The sequence below is a fragment of the Erithacus rubecula genome (genome assembly GCF_903797595.1).
Source record: "Erithacus rubecula genome assembly, chromosome: 3".
Taxonomy (NCBI): Eukaryota; Metazoa; Chordata; class Aves; order Passeriformes; family Muscicapidae; genus Erithacus; species Erithacus rubecula.
The window spans coordinates 25,162,551-25,182,017 of NC_136689.1; the positions used below are offsets into that span (position 1 = coordinate 25,162,551).

At 43.3% G+C, this 19,467-nt stretch overlaps 1 protein-coding gene across 2 annotated transcripts in view; it reads left to right on the forward strand.

The window, feature by feature from the left end:
• COLQ (collagen like tail subunit of asymmetric acetylcholinesterase) overlaps positions 1–5,000 on the forward strand; it is a 40,449-nt gene extending 35,449 nt beyond the window's left edge. Inside the window, exon 17 of one of the 2 annotated variants that reach the window (XM_079300162.1) lies at positions 1,893–5,000. In XM_079300162.1, coding sequence (XP_079156288.1) covers positions 1,893–1,962 — 70 coding nt within the window. In that variant the 3' untranslated portion in view covers positions 1,963–5,000. The remainder of the gene's footprint in view (positions 1–1,892) is intronic. The other variant, XM_079300163.1, reaches the window with a different exon arrangement.
• Positions 5,001–19,467: the final 14,467 nt, after the last annotated feature.

The following is a 19,467-nucleotide window of genomic DNA, read 5'->3' on the forward strand; positions in this document are numbered from 1 at the left end:
TATTTTTTTTTTTCTCTTTGCTAGTTTTAAAACAGAGGAGTCTCTTAAACCTTGAGGTTACTTAAACCTTGTTCCACTGGGACCACTGCAAGTAGCAGGGAAGAAAGAGTCTATCAATTTTTTTCTGTATATCATTGACTTTAGGGCTAAATCTCATTTCACAGTACATGCCTCCTACTGTACAAAATGAATGAGGGTCACATAGACCTATGTTTACCCATTTCTTGCCAAGATTTCCTCATCTGGCCACATTTATGTCCAGCCATAACATAAGAGGAGTAGGAAAGACCATGAGAAGATCACACTGCAGGGAAAAAGCCACAACATCCAAAGCACAGGCTCCTACTGCCCTCCTGCTGCCCTTCCCATCAGTGGGTACTCTAGGGGTGTATTTGCTTCTGAATCAAGCAGCCATCTGTCAGCTTTTCCAATGCCCAGGGAATTCATTCACCAGCAGCATTCATCTGCATAGCAAAGTCCTTAATTTAAAACATCTGCTTACTGTTGGGTTGCCTTCCCTGCCTTGGCTTAGGCAGCTTCCTCTGGTCAGCGTTTTGCCTCCAGCAGCAGCACCTCTATTTAGCTGTCAGGTATTGTTACTGGCTAACAGGAAACATTTAATTTGCAAATTAAATTATGTGCAGAGCCCTCATCATTCAGGGAACAATAATGTGCTAATTGACAGGAATAAGAAACCACAGGATGTCTTTGTAAATCTAGTGATGTGCTAATCCTTCCACTGTAATTGTTGGAGCAATTCTGGAATAAGAGATTACTAAAATCCAGACAAAACTGAAGCATTTCACAGAGACCTCATCTTCAGACAGTGTGGAGTTGTTTTCTACTGTGAAAACTATTCCCTTCTAAGAGTCTGAAATTTAGTGCCCAAGATAGCACCACAAAAGCTTGAAGAAAATTTTATAAATTTCACTTTGCACGTATACTCAAGTTGTGAAGAGCAACTGAGATCTTTTATTTTTGTGTATAGTCTACAAATTGTCTGCCAAACTAAAGAAAAAGCTGTGAATCATGAGGAAGTGGGCTGAGTATGTGAGTGTGGCACCACCATAGGAGTTTTACCCCGAAGTAACCTTTCCTCCAAGAACTCTGCTGCAACTGATTTTCCCATTTTTCACTCTTTCCAGCCCACAGATCCCTCCTCCTGTTTCACACACCTTCTCTTCAGATTTTATGTTAGTCTGAGAATGTGGGTTATTCTAGGACGCAGTTTTAAAGCTGCTTAGTCCACAGCTTGATGTTGTGGATGGGTTATTCACTTAGACATTCATTTAGACATTCATAGCAATTAAAACTCATTTAAATTCTAATTAGCAACTCTGGTCAGGTCTTCAGTAGGTAGAGTCACTGCTCGGTTTAAGTCAGTAGAAAGACAAAATCTCTGTTCTCTTCAATTTACTTTTATAAAAATTATTTCAGATGTGGGAATGTGTCACTCTCATTATTTCAAGTACATGAAAAATAAGTTAAAGGACAGGCACAGTCACTCCTGCTGGAGCTATTGGGAGTTACTGGAAAAACATTTAACTTAGAGCCTCAGATATTTCATTGCACAGCTCCCGTGGGTGAGCGCCAGGACCTTTTCCACCCACCCCCATGAAATGCTCGAGTCCTGATGCCAATAGGGATTTTATCTTTTTTAATTGACATTACTGGGAGTTAAGTCTTCACTCATAGTTTGTCCTGGAGTCCTGTTTTGCTGACAGAAGAGAACACAGTGGAGCACTGATGAAAATCGCCCTCCTATTTTGTTTCCCACATGTTGCTGCATATTCATATTCTGAGGTTTTTCACTCCTACGGAAAGTTACACCCAGGAATGGTGCAAGTGAATATCCCATGCTTTGAAAACTGAGACATTCTCCTTTATTCTAGGTCTTACGGAAAATTGCGGTGCACTTCTTACTGCTACATTGACTCTACACAGTGTCGGTACTTCACTTGAGGGGAGCGGAGGTGGGAAGCATTCCACGTGGAGCGGGTGCTAGGTGCTACACTATCACCTATCCGAGAAAGACTGGGACAGAAAAACACCCCACCCACCTCTGGGAAAACAAACAGAGACACATCGTGCTGCTGATGGCCATTTTGAGATTTTTTTTTTTTTTTTTTTAATATGAATTTGTCAGATAGGGACAAATAGGACCACTGCATCCTGTCTTAATAGAGAAATAAATGTCAAACGGTGTGTGCCAGTGTGACTTCCATGCTGTGGATGTGGATTGGCAACTTGCTCTCCATCACAAAAGCAACATCAAACTACTGGAAACTGAGTTTCATTAACCAGGAATGTTGTGTAGCCATTACCTCGACTTAGCACTGTTAAACCCAAATATAGTCTCTTCAGGGGTTTTGTCTTTAACCCTTCTCTGCATAAACACTAAGCATGTCTTGGATGCAGTGTTAGAGGGACTATCTCTTTTAATACAATGTGAACTTAGCAAGTGTTGTATCCACAAGAGATGACTTCAGCAACTGTATGGTTACCAATGCTCCTTCGTTGGTCAAAGGAGCTGAAGTTCTTTCAGAATCAGCAAATCAGACAAATAAGCTGGTTAACATCACCTTCAGGCAAAGGTGCTGTCTGTGTGTGTCTGTGCACTACAAGCAGCCACAGGAGGCCTGCAAAATACACCACAAAGGACAGACTGGACAAATAAACTGTGAAATAGCCAAGAAGTTCTTTCCCAGGAGAAGTACAGACAAGGAGGGAAGATAAAGAAGGAACATATTTCTGCATTTTCCACCTCTGTGCTGAGCTGGCTGTGCTCTGCCTGACCCCAAGGGGCTGGGACAGCATCGTTTCCCTGCCTGAAACCATGGCCATGGACACATTGTCTTCTCTCTGGTGTCCACACTGGAAGGTCTTTGCATTTGCAGCCCCTTGTCCACCCCATTATTGTCATTCAATTCACAGTTATCCCCTGTGCTCCTTCTCCCTCTGGCTGTTTCCACCACGGTGTACCCCAGTGTGTGTGCTCACAGAGTAATGCATTCATGGATGCTCAGTCAGGCTGTGTAATGCACATGTGGGTTTTGGTTTTTGGGAAGGTCTCTCAAAATATCAGCTCTTGTTGGAGTCAGGGTTATTATACACTTATTTATTAGCAAGTAGTAAAGAGCAAATTTCACATGGAAAGCATATTATAAGAGTCTATAACAGAAAATGAAGCCAAGAATGTGCAGAATTCAGGACTAAAAGCCTTAACATTAGGCATTATTTTCATACAAGCCACTCTCTCTTGCTTTGTGGTAAGTGCTGCACAGGACTGTGTGAAATGTGTGAGTTATCTGTGCCAGTGACAGCTCTGCAAGGGCTGCACTGACATTGGCACTTCTGCAGAGGTTAAATAAAGGTGGATGTTGTTATAATAATGCATTAAAGCAATCAAGAAACATGCAACTTTTACCACCTGTCTTGAAGACTAACTATGCATGTATAAAGTGATATTGGAAATCATCAATTAGCAACAAAAAAAGAAAGAAAATTCATGTACTCTTCATGACTATCACTTACCTGGGCTATTTATGTTGCTATGAAGCCAAGTCACCAGCATCTGTAGCCCAGTTCAACAGTTTAATTTCTTTTTTTTTTCTTAACTGAGGTCTTAATAAAAGGTCCAGGAACCACTGGAACAATTACCACAAACTCTGGAAATCTGGGTAATAGCACCTTTTTAACTTCCTGTGCTTGTGTGAGCAGCAGGTTCCAGCAGCATCACACAAGGAGCAGGTTTCTGGCTGTTGGAGGCTCTTGAGGACAGATCTGCTCCCAGCAGCACATCCTGCAGAACATCCCTCCTGCTGAACCTCTGGCAGCATCCTGGGCTTGGAGACACTTCATCTGAGCTACTCACCTTCTCCCAGATCTCATCTGAACCCCCCAAAAGGCTGGAGTCTCTGAGTAGCTTGGTAATTCCAGTGGCCTTTCACCTTAAGTTTCCAGTTGGATTGTTTTTCATTAAAAGCTCCTACCTCCAAAGACATTGGGATAACAAAGCCATGTGCATGGATTGTAGAATACACTAAAGGAGATGTGATCACCCAGGTGAAATTACATGTTCAGAAAGGGGCCTGTCAGTCTGGGAACACCTGCAAAGCATGGATTTTAAATGGACAAAGCAATGAAAAATATAAGGAAACAAAAAAATTTCATACTACCATTACTGTCTTGTACCCCTCAGAAGATAAAGCATGAGAAAGACACCTGGGAATGTTAAAGTATATGTAGTTTAAAATGCTACAAAAGAAATCCTTTTCCCTCACTTTCAGCTGGGTGATGTCTGGTCTGCTGCAAATTGCCTTCTCTCCTTCTCTGAGTTTGGGAAGTCAGCACATTGTGCAGAGTCTGGTTCAAAAGTTAATTGGAATATTTCAGTTCATTGGACTTTTGTAGCAGCATATGCTTGTGGGAGAGTTTTCTAATGATTAGTATGCAACTCTAGGCAAGTACAAAGCATTGTGCCATGCACTGTATTAATGTACACAAAAAGTCCAGCTTGCACTTAATGTATGATGAGATATATGTAATTACCTACTGCGTGTATTAGCAGCTCATGTCAATAAATTATGCTACCTTAGTTCCCCTATGTCCTTAGTTTCACTTATTTAATTTTGGGTTTAACAGCACTATTTTAAATACAATTTCCTGGTTTAAGAAGCTGGGGAGGGAGAAAACACCTCTTTTCCCATGCCTGCTGCCTCTCCCTGCCTGGTGTGGGATCTGTGTGGGCACAGCGATGTGCTCACAGCCTGGGAGTGTGACTGTGCATCTCTGCTCCTGGGCTTGCTGCTGCCTCACCCCCAAACTGGCCCCTGAAACATGCCATGGCCAGAACAGCTCCACTTCTATCAATTTCTGACTGGAATCTGTGATGTATTTGTTTTTAATAAGGCTATGGTTTGGAGGATTGTCTCCTCTTGCTACCTGAGAATGTATTTAGTGGCTGCTTTGTGACTCTGTACCAGATGCTGAGCTGAGGGCTGTGATAATGGGAATGATGATGTTGGCATCCAGGGTTTGGACACCCCTGGAAACTGGCACCCAGGCTTTGAGGAGAGGGTCCTGCCTTGCAGTAGGAATCTGTGAGTCTGTTGTCCCAAGGCTTTTGTGTGTGACAGGGAGTTCCAGAGAGGGGCAGTCCTGCCTGTCCCCAGGGGAAAAGCAAGTGTATTGACAGACAGAGAATAAGTGAGTCTATTTTCTGCCTGTCCTTTCTAAAACTCAGCTTCTGTGACACTCACCTCTCCATCACCCAAATCCTTATGCCATTTCTCCCTTCCCTACAAATTGTTCAAAATCGTAGCTGTAAAGGCTATCCTTGCCCATAAATCTAGCCATGCATCTCATCTCCTTCTTTCTCTCTTCTTACTTCTTCTAAAGACACCAAGGTTCATATCCTTTGTAGCCTCTTGAAAACCCTGCAATGCCCTTGCTGCTCTGCTGTGTTTCATCAGCTTCTCTTTCAGTCTCTCACACCATCCCTTTTCTAACATCTCCTGCTTGTGACAGCCTTGCCATATGTCACAGAAAAACCCCTTGATCATGGCCCTTTCCTTCTAAAAATTGTAGGATGTATTTCCCACTTCAGCCCCACAAATTTGTACGAGGAGAGAGGGGACTGGTGGCTGTCATTAAACTGTGAGTCCCCAAGAACTGTCCTTGAGCACCAGCTGTTTATGAGGAATAACAGTAATTAGTCCCCAATTAGCTGCACTTGGGGACAATTCAATACACTTGGCTGCCACATACAATCAGGAGATGTATTTTAAACAGGTGACCAAAAAAACCCAAGAGAAGGAAATCAGTGCTGTGCTGTGGTTCTTTGATGATATTTAAATCTATCACACACCATGCTGCAAGGAGATGTTTAAAGAGCTGTTATAAAAATTATATTTTAATTCACAAAGGGTGAGGCAATGAGAGCACTTTCTAAAATGCTTTCAAGTTCCTTCTCTGATAGCTTTTGCCTAAGGAGATGGATATGGCAAAGTAAGGGTCCCTTCCCTGGAAACTATTCCCTTGCAAGGAAAGCACAAAATAATGGGCTATTGAACTCTGCTACAGGCAGTATAAGGAGCTGGCCAAAGGACAGACAACTAATGAATGCAAAATTTGGAATGGGAATTTGGATCAGAGTAACTGTTGTTTATTAATTTGGTAAGAGACCATACACCTTGTAGACCATTAGAGGACTGCCAGGCCTTAGTCAAAGAGAGAAAAGGAACAAAGCCTAAGCAAATGAGCCATTTGTGTCTTTAATGAACAGTCAGTGAAAAACCCCCACAACATTAATATGTCTATATCAGTTACATGCACAGCAATGTGCTCTATGCAGAAAGCTGCTATCACTCCTGGAAAGGCCAGAGCAAAGCCTGGACACATGCTTTCATTGCATCAGTAATTACTGGGGCATTTAGGAGGATGGCCCTGAACCAGCCCAGCCAGGAAAGGCTGCATTTGAAAGGATGGCCAGGCCAAATTATATTAGAGGAGTGTACTCCTGATGGAAATTGCATTAGTGGCTACTTCCCTCCCCCTGTCCCAGACAAAATCTTGGCACTTAAAAGGCACTGAGTTATAGCCCTGGCCTTTTACAGCTTTTAATCCACTCTGACAGTTTCCCTGAGCATCCGAGGGAGGGTCCAGCTTGGATGCATAATCTCCAGTGACAGAGAAGATGGTTTAAACAGACATGTTTCACTGCAGCCTTCCCACACACTACTGAACAAGTAGCCCTCCTGCATGGAGTGCTGCTCAGGGATTTCTTTGGAAAGGAGTGGGAAGGAGAATGATGGAGCTGAACCCCTCAAAGCCTCTAGATAGTAAAGCCAAGGGATGCAGCAGGGCATTGCATGCAGCAGGAGCCACTCTGGCCAGTGTGGCTGGGGTGGGAAGGGGCCTCATGCTGCCACATGTGCACCAGAACATCTCATGTTCTTCAGGAAAAGGTGCCTATGGTGCTGCTAATGCTGCTGGTGGGATCTCCTGCAGGACACAGGGAAGGACAAAGCACTCCCTGAGCTGTTTTGCAGGTGCAGCTGAGAGCCTGCCTGCCTGGTCTATGAAAACACAAGCACAGAGGTTCGACAGAGCAGGAATCTGAGTTAATGGCACAATAAATCAGCAGGAGGAAGAGGAGGTAACATTAACCTACTAACACAGCAGCATGTTTAGTATATTTAGAAACTTGGCAACTGATGACCCTCTCTCAGCCGGTCTAAAGTGTCACCATTCAATGAGTGAATAAACCGACATCAGCTTTAAATTTAAGCCCGTGGCAAGGTGTCTTTGACCCTTGTGCCAGGCATGGAGGAAGCTTTCGGAATTCATCTTGAAGAGCAGTCAGAACCCTGCTGGTCAGGGTCAGAAACGTCCTTTGTAGGGTAAACAGGGATGGTTATTCACGGTCACCCTCCCGGGAGGAAGAGACACCCAGTGGAATTCCCCACTGAGCCACTATGGAGTGCTGACTTACACCATGGAAATGCAGGCATGTAACACTTACTTCCCTTTGCCTTCCTAACCAGAACGTGCCCGGCTTGGTGGAGCAAGGAGAGAATTGCTCAAGAACCTCATCTGTTCCCTGAACCCATTGTGGGATCCCAGAAAATCTTTAGTGACTAATTTTGTTTGGAAGGGAGTTTGCTCCCTGCCTTGCTCATTTCAATTAACCACCTACCCCCGTAAAACTCATCATGCAAGAGTTGGGAGAGGCTGTGCTGAGCCAGCCAGACATTTAGAGCATGGTGTTTGGTGCTTCCCATGCTTTCCTCTCAGAGATTATTTGATGGACAAATGGGGATATAGAGGAGCTTGGCAGCCCTGATGCTTCAGAGCAATGTAAATTTATTTTACACATTTCTGCTGGGTTTGACATTTTACCTGCCTTACACTACTGCTGTGAGGACAGGATGTGCCAAGAAAGAGAACAGCGAGGACTGTTCAGGTTTTGAGCTGTTAGCAGATTTAAAGGGGAGGATGACTGATGAGAGGTGAGAAACAACAGTTCAGGCAACCAAACGGTACAGAACTGGCTGGTTGAAATGTGTATATTATGGGCCAAGATCCACAGGGAGACTGGTTGTAAAATACAATGAAATGCTTAAAAGGTTTAAACTTTGATGCCCCGGTCCATTCAGATAAACCATCATAAGCCACGTGGTGGCCATAGTGACAAGTTACTGTTCTGCTGCCATTTGAGCAGAGGTTGGTTCCAAACCCAGCAGCAGCCCCAAAGCAGAAGCATGGGACCAGTGGGGAAAAGCTGGCAATCTCCGTGGTCTTGGGGGGCCCAGTGAAGGACAGAGAGGCTTGCTCTGTGCCAGGACTTTTTGAGCAAGACAATATCTGGTGTGAAAGGCTGCAGGATTACAGCTTCTAAATAAAGCTCCGAGAGCTGTACCTGTTGCTGCCTGGGATCAGCAAGCTCTGCCTCACGCTGCCTGAGCCTGAGCTGTTGTGCTGACTTAAAGACGCCAAATATTTGTCCTCTGCTCCACACTATCACATTATTTTATGAGCAATTATGTTCTGTAGGTTTTTCAGGGAGTAACCCTGGGGCAGGGATGATTAAACTGCCGATAGGACTATGGAATAAACAGCTTGGCATCAGGGAGTTGGTACTGCGTATTGGCAAGGAAGAAGCGAGCCCTAAGGACATGCAAATAATGTGTTTATTCCTCCTGCATTCAGCAGTCAAGTATCTGTCAGGCGATTTGCAAGGGGAATGCCCTGCTCTCTCTACCAGTACTGCCCCTGTATTTTGCAGCCCTGAGGATGAAGGGGCTCCAGCTGCAGGGTAAAGAGAGCTTAAGCTTCCTGCCAAACCCCCTAAAAGGTGATCAGGGGGTTCCTGCAGCACTGTGGGGGTGATGCCGCGTGGCTCCAGTTTCTCTCTTTGCTTGCAACACTCACATCCACATTTCCCAGCAGGGTGGTCTGCTTGGTGAGCACATCTGTATGTGAAGGGTGATGACTCCTTCACTTCTGATGTGACAATAAACAGCAGATTAATTGCATGGGGATTTGTGAGTGGAAGGAGTTCCCCGGCACTCTCAGCACCTGTGGCTCAACACACACCCATCAGCTGTAATTTACCAATGTGGTTATATATGACTTATATTGATTTAGGGACATTAACAGAGCTTTCCAGACTCTTGGTTCCACCAAACTGTGAAGCTTATAGGAAACTCAAGACAAGAGTTCCTCAGCAGATTCTTTTTTGGTCTCTGTTCTAACAAAAAGGTGATAACAAATAGCTGGTTTTGAAAAGTTCAATTGGTGCAGTAATATCCTGGTTTTATGTGTTCTTAGGCATCTCTATCAATACAGCAGAAAGCAGAACTCTATTTGAGATGGTCAGTAGACATAAAAGATATTAATGTGGACAGATAAATCCTTTCCCTGAATAGATAACAGCTATATACTCACAGGCTGGGAACATTTCCTGATGGTACAGGGTTAAGAAAACGTAAATTAATATTTAATTACTTTATCCGAAGCGGAAGAGCTTGGACAGGAGGGAGTCATATTTCAGAAGGAGCTAGTCTGGATATATGAACTCTCCACACAAGACTTACATAAGTAAACAAAGTGCTATATGAAGAAACTTCTGGGCTGGCTGACAAGAAGCATGTCCAAGTGTTTTGAAATAGTCCAAGGTTTTCCCCAGATTCTGCCCAGGGGAGAGCAACCTGCTCAAGGTGACTGGTCAAGTGGGAGTGATTGGGGATAAGTAACAGTGACTATTTATACACTGAGGATGTACTGTAAATGAAAGTGAGAGAAAAGATCTGTAGGGAAGGAAAGGGAATTTAGTAAGCTAAACTTAAGAAAATAAATAGTGAAATGTCCTGGCATGGTCCACTGAGTGACTGGGATGTTCAGTACATCCTGACAAGGAGAGAAGCATGTGCAAGAAGGTTCCTGTGCCTGGCTGGCATGTCTGCTTAGGCAGAACTGTCAGTGCCTTACACCATGGTCAGGGTCACAGAAGGAAGCTGTGTTGGAGAGCAGGGGCTCTTGCTCTTGATGAGGGGGTTTTTGGCAAGAAAGCCTCTCCCAGGTCCCCCATGGCTCGGAGGGGTGCAGGTTTCAGACACCCAGAGCACCCTGCTGCACCCAGCCATGTCCTGCTCGTGGGGCAGAGCTGCTTGGTTGGCTTGGGAAAGCTGGCTGCTGCTCCCTTGTGTGCTACAAGGAGCTCTGGGCTCAGCCAGCGCCTGAGGCCACAGATCCCATGTCACATTTGGGAGAGCAGGGTGGGCGAGGGGTGGCAGCACAGCAGAGGCTGCTCTGCCCAGTTCCTCCTACTTGCAGAAGAGGTTGGGTACCAGCTACTAAACAAGAAACCAAATGGAAAACTGTGACCTATAGGAAACTATGTGAGGCACGTCCGGTCTCTGAAGACTACAGATGAGCTAGCAATACCAACACTGGAAACAGATGCTAAACTGATTGGAAATTATTTTGGCAGAAAGCCATAGCTGGAGCAGGAGCCCTGGTACAAACAAATTGATGCAAAATGCATTTCAAAGTCTCAGATTGGTTTGAATTTGGGAGAACATTGAGCTGTTCTCTCTTTGGCATTGCTGTAGAGCTTTGCATAAGCCATACATCAATGCATCTAGCTGAAAGCAGTGAGGTACAGCCAAATGCTGCTGGTTCACACCAGCACTCACTGGGGAAGCAGCATCTTAGTGAAGCTCCTTGGCTGACAGCTCTGGAAAGACACAAGTACCACCAATTTCAGCTCCTCCTGCTGCAGGCAGAACTCATGGTGACACCTCCCTAGAGTCATGGGCAAACAATGAAAGACCCTAGAGAAATTTTACCAGACCTTTCAAGCCAGCACACCAGTGAAGAAATACAGGCTGGTAAGAGGTGAAGACTAGGGGAATGCTAGAACACAACAAAAGCTGGAAAAGTCTTTTTCCCTAATCCCCAAAGTTGGGGGTTGAGCCTGTAGTGCCAGTAGTGCAGCTTCTCTGAGAACCATCCCCTCACAGGGGCAGGGCAGGGAAGCCAGAAGCTTTCTAAGGCTGTTTTAATTTTTTTTGTTGTTGTTGTTTGCAACACACAAGAAACAAATCTAAAACCAGTGTTAGACACAGGAAGAGTGGAATAAATATCTGCTCATTAGGAAATATATTTGGGTCCATGTATTGAAATATTAGGAAAAAGCACATGGTGACATCTTGGACAAAAGCATTCAAATGAACAGACAGACACTTGGTTGCACTAAGGTCTGGGAATGTCTGGAGTACTGCAGCATCTCCTGCAATTCCTCTTCTCAGTCATCATACTAGTGCTTGATTCTTACTCTACCAGTTCACAAATGATGAAACTTTTCTCCTCATGGCTAAACTTCAGAGAACAACTTTGCATAAATGTATTAAACTGATGTCTAATACCTGTACTCCAGGTTTTGCTGTACTCTGAATTATGGTCCCATATTGTGCATTTCAATAGCTTTTTATTTCCTAGAGGTCAGCAAAACTGCATACCAGCCCCATGCAGCCTGCAGGGTGGGCAGGGTTTCCAGCTGGGCTAAAAAGAAACCAGCCCACTGAAGGTTGCACTCTGCCTCATTGCATAGGTCATGGCTTTGGTGCTGTGAGCTTGCACTGTCTTTCCCTCTTAAAATCAAAAAACATGGTTTTTATCCATACACATGAACTGTACAGAAAAAGAGTATTTAAGGATATTTTGGTAATTATAGAATTCAATGTGTCCTCCTTCACCTTCCCATTTTAACAGCAGCACCTGTGTGTTCCTACAAACCCTACATGCTCAGCACACCAATTTCTTATTTTGAACCATGGACCTAGATTCCTGCAGGGACAGGAATTTAGCAGCCAGTATCATATCCCCTGACCTTTACTAACAAATATGGCAAACTGTCAAAGCTGGGGCTCTTTCTGCAGTTCATCTGGGATCCTGTAATGGCAACAGATTTGCTTTTCTAATCAGCTGAAGTTGCAGTGAGGTGACACTTGCCTGGGAGGTATCTTTTTGTGCATGGACTTTCTACCAGAACCTGTCTGTGCAGTGCTGCTGGTCTGTGTTTGGCTGTTCAGAACAAGGAAGTTCCTTGCTGAAACAAATACAACTCCTGGCCTTTGCAAGGATGATGCTCTGAGGCCATCTGCAATTAGAAGGGTTCAGAATCTCCTGTATCCCATGGGAGACAGCAGCTCTGGCTGAGCAGTGCTGCTGCAACAGAATACATGCAGATACATCCCAGGCCTGCCACAGGGCCGGTTAGGCACAGGAAAGGGCTCTTCTGCATCTGAGAAAATGCTTCTCTGCCTGGTTGCTGCCACTTAACAGAAGGACTTGCCCTTGCTGGAGACACAGGAATGGGTCTCACAGCTCTGCTGTCTTCAGATGGAGGAAGAAAAGGGAGAAGAAATGGACATGTTCCACCCACATTAAGGAGCACCAGTCCTTATCCGCATCTCGAGACGACCACACAGGACTTTCTGAAGTCTTTGAAATCTCTGTGGAAGAGATTTAAATCCAAGAACAAATAATACTTGAAATTTGAAAATACAAATTCCTCTCACACTGCCCACATGGGTTTTGTAACTACAATCTTCACATATTTACACTGGCCAAGGACCACAACCGTGTGCCAGACACAGCTTTTATTCTCACAGTCTAAACAGGCTTCATGTGTGTCAACATTCTTCATACAAAGATACATACAGACAGTTTCTGTCAACCAGAAACATACTGCTTCTGACTGTTCACACAGTACCCACAACAAATGGAGTCCTGAAGAGCACTTTAGGCCCTATATTGTAATAAAAGAAACAAAATCCATGCAAGGAGAAAACGAGATTTAAAAACATGCTTATTTAAAATAAGTTTATTATAATGAAATAATATAAAAGTCTGTCAAAGTCTTAACAATGCTCCAAGAGACAGACACCATATGATTTGAGAAATGATGCAAACTGGAAACTTCAGAGTATTTCAGACTGAACTGACAGCACAATTTGTGCAAAGCTTACACTGAGAGAGGTGATTTGAGGGGCACAAACAAGCCCTTAGAATTCAGTAAATTTAAAGTGTGAGGCAACATACCTTCTCTTTGTCTTTGAGTGCATTTCAGTATGAATATATTTTAGTATGCAATGTAAGGCTTACATTAAGCTTAGCTTGACATTGATAAAATGTATGCCCAAAACTGGCTTGAACAAAAGAAAATAGGAAAGGAAACCATAAAAGCAAGCTGCCTTGGTTTTCAGTTTAATTACTGTATTCTGGAATGCAATTTACTCATGTAGTTTCAAGTACACATAAATCTCAAACTTTCAACATGGCTTTAAATAAAGGAATCAATAACTTTTTGGACCCCTTGAATGCTGAAATGCAAAAGAAAGTTGACATAGTGTTAAGCAGAAATACGGAAATGAAAACAAGGAAGTTTCATATTTAAAAAATCCAGTTTTAGCACATCTGAAGTATGTGGGAGAGAAATCTTACACCAAGAAAGGGATATTAAAAATGTCAATCTAAAACTGCATTTTGAAGAACTGCATGCCAGTGGGATGGTGCACGTGTGTGTAAGTGAAGCATATGCCTATGGCAAAACTTCAAAGCAAGTGCTTAAATCCTTGTGTCAACTGTGAGCAGGATCAGCTATGGCCTGGGTTTGCTCAGGGCCAGTAAGCGCACTATGACACCCCTCCTGCATGAAGGAAGTTTTATATTGCTTGGAGCAAGCAAAAGTTTGCAGGGTTTGTTCACCAGGGGGGCTACAGAAGGTAGCAATGAGGCATGAATTCAGTTATTTCCACACTGCTTTTTTTTGGTTTTGTTATCTGTGCTATGCAGGCAGGAGAAGAGAAATAAGCAAACTAAAAACAACAAAATAAAACAAAAAAAAACCCCTTGTGCTTTCATTCCTGTGAGGCAGAACACCCAAGTCTGAAATGTCCCAATTTACACAGCCTGCCAAAGAATTAATTTCTGAAAATTCAGGTTTATATTTGCATGCCTTTCAAAAGATCCTGCTTTACTCTGACAGCAACAGCTTTGATGGCAAAGCAGATACCAACGGATAGAAAAGAAGGATCAGGCAGGAAAAATGGTCAAGACAGCCAGGTAGGAACATGTTAATGATCTTCTCTGGTGTCTGAAAGGCAGCTTAAGCTTCTCTAAAAGTTTTCACAAAAGCTGAAGTGACAATGAAAAGAAAGGGTTATAAGGTCCAGCATATGGACATACCCAGCACCTTTTTCTATCATGGCCCACAACCCTTTGCCAAAGCAGGCTGCAAACACCTAGGGCAGATTTTGGGCATACTTCTTACATGCCCAACCAACCAAGCAACACTTTTCAAACTAGGAAAGATTTTAAAAGCAAACAGCTGTATCTTAAATTCTGATGATGCTTTACAAAAAGCTTGTAAGTGGAGGTATATGGCCCTTAACTTTAAATACATCTGTTAAAGGGAGATCCATGGCACAACAGTGTCAAGTCAATTCCAATGATTCATTATGTTTTACACTAAAGCACTTGAGTATGCAGTTCATATTCTACAATTGTAATGTCACAGAACTTCAATATGGAACTGAGTATGGTGTCTTTAAATTGCAGAGATGGATCCAGAATATAGCTTGTTTAAAAAACCACAAAAGACCACAAAATAAATAAAATAAATAAAAGTGTCTGATTGCTAAGCAGAACACGACTGAAACTGAGAGCTCTGCTCCAATGACATATAACAAAGATGTGTTCATGAGCTCCACTCAAATATACTGACTGCAATTATTCAGTACTAGACAGCACTTCTATCAGATTGCTTTGGGATTTACCATGTCTCAGCAAGGATGCACACTGCCTGCCTCATATGCTGTATCTGAGTTCTATGCTCAGCTATACTACACAAAAAGCAGCCTTACTCCCCCCTAGGGTAAGGCTGTGATTACTCTTATTTCACCTTGGGTAAGTAAAATCCCTGAGAATATGCAACTGCTAGACATTGAAGGAAACAGCCAAAAGCAGTTTCAAAGGAAAGGAATGCAAAAATTCAGACTAGCACAACTTAAGAAACCAAAGTATACAGAGCCAGGGTGCTGTTATCTGAGAGTCAGGTGGATCTCTATCAGTGTGCAGGTCAGTTGATCACAAATGTCAGCTATTTAAAAAAAAAGACAAAAAAAACCCCAAACCTAACTAATCAACAAACCAAACAAATAAAACAGAAAATACTGACCTTCCCTCCAATTCCAAATTTGAAGGCCAAAATTAGTTGCTTGTTCTCTACAATTATTCTAACAAAATGCCATCCTTTCTGCTTGCCAAACTGACACCACAGAAAAAGGCAGTGAGTTGTCTATCAGTGCATTTGCTTCCACTTGGTCATCTGGTCTACTACATCCCTAGAGGTGTAACTTGGAGCTCAGCTCATGCTGCATGGGTTTCTTTCTCAGTGGTGGTTTGACTGCAAAGATAGCATTCAGAAGTCTTAGAAGTGCTCAATGCCCTGCAAGAGCAGTGCATGGTGAAGTGCAAGTTTTAAAGGCAAGGAGAACTTGCTCAATTCTTTCTCTGCAAGGCCCCTGTTTAACAACAAGCACAGAGGGGCCTCCTGAAGCCACAATCTCCTAAAAATGTTCTCAAGCACCAATTCCAGAGTTCAGAAAAAAACACCTTTACACAGAAAGCAAGACAAGAAAGCCTGCTCTGAGGCAGGTTGCCACACTGATTAGAGAATATGCAATGCAAAACGCTCTCCCTGCTTGTTGGATGACAGAAGGATGGTAGTAACTGGAGCTAGTGGCCCAATGAAGCTGCTCTCTGCCTACAAAAAAAAAAAAGCCTCCTGACTTTTTGAAACAAATATTGCATCTGATGCACACCTGACAAACTAGTGGTTCTCCTGCTAGTTTAAAAACAAACCAAAACAAAACAGAAACTCCAAAAATACCTATAAATACTCAGAGCTGAATATGCTCTCCTACTACTGGAAAAACTTAAGAGCAAAAAGAAATTCAATTTTTTTCATGATCTGACAGTTAATTTCTAGAGAACAGGAATCTCTTTCCTGGTCTTCCCATAACCTAGCTGATACTTTGTAGAAATGTGGTCTCTATTTAATCTTTCCAGATCATCCAGCTACAGTGAAGCTGTACAATGCTACAATTGTTGCAGTGAAGTTTCCCACAGAACGGCTGAAAACCCTGAGGAAACCACACAGGGTGGAAAGTTGGCTGTTCCCCCCACAGGAGTGGTTTCTTTGGATTCATGATTAGATCAGACAACTGAATCCCAAAGGCTCTCACCTTCATTTTTAGCACTGTGAGTAGTAAAATAATTGAACAGAGCTTTGGTCAAAAGTTTTGACTTTGTACTCACACATATACCACTTACTTTTAAGAAAACCTACAGAACTAAAACTCAATTCTTTCTGATCTCCCTTGAGTACCTAGGAACTACAGATAGGTAAAACTCAGGGAAGATGACAGAGCAAGAAGCCACACTACTTAAACCAGAAGTTCTTGGGAATCTGGAGAGGTCCCAGCTGACTGGAAACTGGCAAGCATTGTCCTGATTTTCAGTAAGTGAAGGAAGAAGGACCCTGGAAATTACAGGCCTGCCAGTCTCACTTCAGTGCCATGTAAAATCTTGGAAAGGATTATTCTGGGAGATATTGAAAAACATCCAAACGTTAACATAGTCATTGGTCACAGCCAGCACAGCTTCATGAGAGGCAAGTCCTGCTTATCAAAACTGATTTCCTTCTACAAAAGGGTAACTCACTTAGTTGATCTAGGAAAGCCAGCTGATGTAATCTTTTTGGACTACAGCAAAGCTTTCAACACTCTCACAGTATCCTTCTGGACAAGATGTCCAGTACACAGCCCAAAAACCATGTTCCATGATCAGTGAGCAGCTAGCTCATGGGCTGGGCACAAAGGGTTGTAGTGACCCATCAGGATGGTGGCCTGTCACTAGTGGAGTTCCACATGGTTCCATCCTTGGCCCTTGGCTTTTCAACATCTTCATAAATTACTTGGACACAGGACTGGAAGGGATGTAAGTTTGCCAACAACATCAAACTGGGAGGAGCCAAACTGGCATCCCTTTGAGAGCAGGGAGGCCCTGCAGAGAGACTCCAACAAATTAGAGATGGGCAATTATGGACACTGCTGAAGGCCTAGGCACATTTCAACCAGGCTTTTTTCCAGATTCTGAGTCTTTTTCTCAGGCCATGAAACTTTCTCAGCTTCAGCCAGGATTTTTCCCAGGCTAGAGGCTTTTCTCTACTGTAAACACAAGAGAAAGAATTACAACAAAGATAAACACCTGCTGGATCCGTGGGAAAGCCTGGGACAGGAGGTGTCTCTTTCTCTGACCAATGAACTCTGTGTTCTGTTTTTCACAAACTGTCTTATTTACAGCCATGGTTTCCTTCAATAAACTGCTCTTGCTTGCACCAAGCAAGACAGTGCCTTGTTGCTGTGTCCTTTCGCCACTCTGTAACCCTTTTACAGCAACAGGCAATCATCAAGTGCACAAAGTTTAGCAAGTGCAAGTGCCAGATTCTGCACCTGGGACAGGACAGTCCTGGTTTTGTGCACAGACAGGAATGAGATGCTGGAGAGCAGCACTGTGGAGAGCTCAGGGGGTCCTGGTTGATGGCAAGTTGAATGTGAGTCAGCAGTGCCCTGGCAGCCAGGAGGGACAACCCTGTCCTGGGGGCATCAGGCACAGCATCACAGCCAGGCAAGGGAGGGGATTGTCCTGCTCTGCTCTCAGCTGGGGCAGCCTCACCTCCAGTGCTGGGGGCAGCTTTGGGTGACACAACATAAAAAAAAGATACTAAACTATTAAAGAGTGTCCAAAGGAGGGCCATGATGGTGAAGTGTCTGACCTTATGAGGAGGTCACTTGGCCTGTTCAGCCTGGAGAAGAGGAGACTGAGGAGAGACCTCACTGTGGTCTTCAACATCTTCAGGAGGGGAAGCAGAGGAACAGACACCCATGTCTTCACTCTCATGACCAGTGACAGGACTCAAGGAAATTACATGAAGCTGAGTAAGGGTAGGTTTAGGTTGGATTTTATGTTGGGTGCTAAGCTGGAAACAGGTAAAATTTCTTCACCCAGAGGGTGGCTGGACACTGGAACAGGCTCCCCAGGAAAATGGTCACCAACTACACCAACTACATCTGAGTTCAAGAAGCTTTTGGACAATGCTCTCAGGCACATGGTGGGATTTTTGGGGTGTCCTTTGTAGGGCTAGGAGTTGGGCTTGATGATCCTGATCCCTTGGGTCTCTTCCAACACAGCATATTCTATGACTCTCTGAATGTCTAATTAGAGTCCTGGTATCTATCTTTATACAGTAAGTTTGATGTTGTTTTTTTCTTCAAGTATCACATGCTTTTCTTAAAGCTCACAATGCTAGGCTCTTTAGAGAGGATCAAGTATTCAGTGTGCAGGGCAGCAGGTCTGCAATACATTCATTTCACTAACAACACTGGTTTTAGCCTAGCAAAAGCCAGCACTACTTCTTTGAGTATGGCAACATTGCCTTCTGTATTTATGAAAACTTACAAATTCTACATCCCTCACTAGCACAGTCTTTTCTCTTCCCCTGCACAGGAGTTAAACTCAGCTCTTTGTACAAAGCCCTAGGTCAACAGTGAGACCTGCTTATGCCTTGAATTGGAGTCAGTAATTCACAGACAGCCTTCTGGTTGGTCATCAACACAACTAGAAATTTTGTCCCTAACCGTATCACTAGCAAAAAGGACTTATTCACTATTTTTAATAGCAGCAATGCTAAGGAACATGCTTTTATCTGCATCAGCAAAATGGGAAAAAGGAGAAATCTTTCTTAATTTTTAGTCACTTCTAAATAATTTCAAAATTCAAGATTTGTAATTGGTCCCATGTTTAACAGCTCCATTAAAAATTTTAGCTTCCCCTATACTTTACCCATTTCATGTCCACTTTCATGAAGCTTCTGCCCATAATGACAGTCTAGAAAGGATTTTAATGATATCTGCTTTTCAAACTGCTAGCTATATTTTACTTAAAAGCAAGTATTACAATTTTGCATTAATTTGACTCAAGAAACTCCTAAAACCACCCTAAACCTTAATAAGCTAAGATGATGGTTGTGATCTTCAAATGCTTGTGTAAAGTACTGTTGAAATTAGCTGGGCTGGGTCTGTGCCAGCAAATCTGTGATCCATTAGCAGGAGCTGGCAGGGAAGCCATAGCATGTACTGGGAGCTGGTCAGGGAACACAACACCCTGTTTCAAAGGCTAGACCTTGGGGCCACTCAGACCACCAGCCACATAAACCTGTGGTGAAGATCTTTGCAATATTTGGGTCAAAATGTTTATTTAACTTAATAAATACTTATGTCATGCAAATATATTATTTGCATTAAACAGCTTCAACCCAAATTGAGGGACAAACTC